This window comes from Scyliorhinus torazame, chromosome 7, assembly GCF_047496885.1.
Source record: "Scyliorhinus torazame isolate Kashiwa2021f chromosome 7, sScyTor2.1, whole genome shotgun sequence".
Classification (NCBI taxonomy): domain Eukaryota; kingdom Metazoa; phylum Chordata; class Chondrichthyes; order Carcharhiniformes; family Scyliorhinidae; genus Scyliorhinus; species Scyliorhinus torazame.
Window position 1 is genome coordinate 41,800,170 of NC_092713.1, and position 3,670 is coordinate 41,803,839.

A 3,670-nucleotide genomic window follows, 5' to 3' on the forward strand; every position below is an offset into this window, starting at 1 on the left:
CCATTAGTTATTATACAAGAAAAACATGTACCTGTGGTGAGTTGGTGCTAGTTGACCATCCAGCTCCATAGAACAGTCTTTTGTGACAACATTGCCAACGACCTCTCCAGCTGCACAGTTACTACAGAAAAGGTCTGTTTGCTGCACAAAGGCCTGTGATCAGATGTAAAGTGTAATGTGTAAACCAAGTGGCAGCAAAGAAACAAAGAAATAGTGTGTGATTGGATCAGGGGCTTGGCCAATACTGTTCATGATTTATTTGATTGAGGAAGAAACATTAGACTGTAGTGTGGTACATTGTCCACTGTGTTTCTTTGTTACTGTTGTATTCGTTTTCTCCTGAGATTAAATAACAATTTTATATAGCTATCACGGGAATCCAACTTATTCATTTAAAATGGCACTCTATTTGATTTTATGTTCTTCTAGTTCGGTGCCTTTGTTTAATAACGTTCGGCATGCTTCCTAAGTTCCACCTTAAATCGAAATCCCAGGTTAAAGGTTGAAGTACGTGGTGGAAAGTGAAACGGGGCCACTCTCAGGTAGGCAAGCTGGTCCAGTGGCGATCACCTATGAGCTGTCTGGGGCCCGAGCTGGATACTTGTGAACCTAAAGCAGAGCCTGACAAGAACACAGCGTCTAAAAATAACAAGAGAAAGCCGAACCTTCCCGGGAGCAGAGGTGGGGCGGAGTCAGCTGCTGAACGCAGGAGATTTACCTGCAGTGCAAATATCCACCGGCTGCTGTGCGAGAACTGACCATGGATTTACCCTCTCTACCTGTCGGCAGTAAAGGGCTAGACCCGATTACTTTCGGGAGTAACTGATCTGATATTGACCAGGAAATCAAACACCTTCACCTCCTGAGAGGCTTGGGGCAGGAGACTATCACAGAGAACCCATCCACTCCAGGCTGTACGTGAGTGGGGCAGAAGCACTCAGAAGAACACGGCTTGCAGACTTTGCTCTGACTGTTCATTCCTGCTGATAAAGCCACAATTGCCTTTTGGACCCGGGAGTTGAGTCGATTAAAACCCGTCTGTGTCGGATCTGCCCACATTCCGCACCTCAGCTACAGTTACTTCGCTGCACGCCAGCATTGTGCCCAAAGCGGCTGGTTGTAAAGTTAAATCCGCCTGAGGCATTATTAGCCCTGTCCCAAGACATGCGCCCACTGTGACATTTCGACAAATAAGTGTGGAGACTGAGCGAGGTTGATTGAACTCGAAGGGGGTTTAGCACCAAGCTATAGAAGGCACTCACAGCCGCCTCACTCAACAGCCTGGGAGTTGTATTTGCATTCCCAGTGTTTCTTCTGCGAAACCTCCATCCGGTAAACGTTCAGTAAATGTCAGAACTCTTTCCTGAACTGCAGGCCGAGAGATGGGGAATAAACAACGGCATTGTTGAAAAGAATCAAGTCAGGGATAAAGAAATAAGAGACGTGTGCTGTCAGACACTGGCTGATTTGAGAGCAGAGTCTCAGACCTGTGAACCATTGGAGCCATATTCTGTGTGACTCCACGGTGAACTCCTACAGCTTTCCAGCCTGGATTCCAAAGAGCAGCAGCCTTGGCTGCCAAAAACAAACAAGAAGCAATAGATAGACATGTGTCCAGGACTGCTTTATTCTGCCGTGTGGAGGAACATTTGGCAAAGCTGAATGAGAATGATTATACTGAAATCATAATATGTCACGACTGGGATTTAAAATATCTACAAGTGAAGAGCTTACTTTAGTATAAAAGTGTTTTAATTCCTGAGATTTCTGCCCTGGTAAACCTATAATTGGAAAATCACACTTCCACGTCTGAATCATTGAAGGTATCTGCCATAGATTTAATCATTTTCCAGGACGCTTTGAGATGCATTGTTCGCTTGTTTAATATTTTATATTCTCAAGGCTTGGCTCAATATTTTTTCCCTCTTGGCTATCTGCGGACAATTTGTTCTCCAAATGCCCGAGCTTTCAGAGATCATGTCTGGCCGTTTCCCAGCAAATCCATCCCGGATCCAGCAGAGCATCCTGGAGGATCAGGTGGAATTGTGGTGGTTTCAAGATCTGAAAAGATCCATCCTGTGTTATTCTGTGGCTGTGGTCCTGATCCTAGGAACTGGACTGGGGGGAATTTTTCTATTGTCTACAGCCACTAGTAAATCGAGTGAATGGAAGCTGGGAGTAGGGACTGTCCTGTGTCTCTTAGCTCTGGGCATCCTCTTAAAACAACTGCTGAGCTCTGCTATCCAGGATATGAACTGCATGAGGAACCGGATCCAGATTGACAAATTAAGGAGTGGAGGGTTAATTGATTACCTGATTATTTTAGTCGCCGGATTGATAATACTGGTCTGTGGTTATGCAATGATAATCCTGGCAAATACAGCCCCTCATTCTTCAGGTAGACCCTGGAGCGACATGCTAATTGCAGGCGTTGCGACTACATTAGCTGGTTCCATTATTCTCCTCTCACTCCTGATCTATAGTTTAATCTTCAAATTCTGTCCCCATATCACAGCCAGTTCCCCGAACGGCAGGGTTCCAAGTGTTTATGTCATATCAACAGACAATACAGAGGCGAGGCCAGGGGAACTCTCCTCCAGTACAGCCAACCTGATATAAAATAAAGCACTGACTGACTCCATCAGGAGCCGTGGAGTTCTCTGAAGTTGAGATGACTGCACAGACCGGGCATGCGAGGCTCATTTGTTTAATGGCGAAAACAGAATAAATAATCAGGTTAACTGCACAAAGTAGCCCTTAACAATACCAATTAACGCAGTTTGATATAAACTGTGATTAATTTGTAACTCATGAAATTTATAAATCTTAATTTTTTTAGCAATGGACAGATGAATTTGGAAGCCAAGTTGTAAAATTTTGATATTTGCCGATGTAAATGTTATAACTTATAAATGGATGAATAGCTAATTGTAAATTACTGTTACCTCACAAGCTGTCATGAGTGACATTCACATTTCGAAAAGCACTTTTGATCCAGAGCTTTATAGGATGATTCAGAACTAATGGGAAACACAAATGTACTTTTCTATAACTCAGTAACATCAGTCACTGTTTAGCTGCTTACAATAAATTCAATTGTTAAATATTTAAGAGTGTAACGAGTCCGTCTCTTCTTCAAGTATCTTGTGCGTCTCTGTCATCTAATCTGGTTTAACCACACTGGCTTAATTATCTTGTACCTGTTACAGTGTTCACTGGTTTGGAGCAGGAAGGTATTTTTGTTTATTTATTATTTGCTGTACAGTGTGTTCCTGGAGTGTTATGCTATTCAGCATTTTTGTTAACATGCTGCTGAGTTGCTATATTACTCACTTTTTTGTTTACAAATTACTTAGAGAGTAATATTGCTTATTGTTTTATTTAACGTTTTGCTGAGGGTGTTAGCTATTCAACATTTTCATTGACATGTTGATGGTGTGTTTATATTGTTTACTATTTTTATCAGTGTTGCAAGGGTGCACTATTACATAGTATATCCAGGGTGTAAACAATCCAGACTAGGTGCCTTATCCGCTCTAAAATTGGCAGCCTTTCAAATACATCCTTCCTATCAATCTTCACCCCATCCATGATCTCCACCACCACTGTTGTATCAGTATTTTGTTAGTATCCTCTTCCATGGTAAACACCATACAAAGTGCTCAGAAGG

At 42.5% G+C, this 3,670-nt stretch overlaps 1 protein-coding gene across 1 annotated transcript; it reads left to right on the forward strand.

Moving 5' to 3' along the window:
• The first annotated feature begins 301 nt into the window (after positions 1 to 301).
• tmem125a (transmembrane protein 125a) lies at positions 302 to 3,111 on the forward strand. Its single transcript, XM_072510599.1, has one exon. The coding sequence runs from the start codon at positions 1,957 to 1,959 to the stop codon at positions 2,617 to 2,619; it is 663 nt and encodes a 220-aa protein (XP_072366700.1). The 5' UTR covers positions 302 to 1,956; the 3' UTR covers positions 2,620 to 3,111.
• The last annotated feature ends 559 nt before the right edge of the window (positions 3,112 to 3,670 follow it).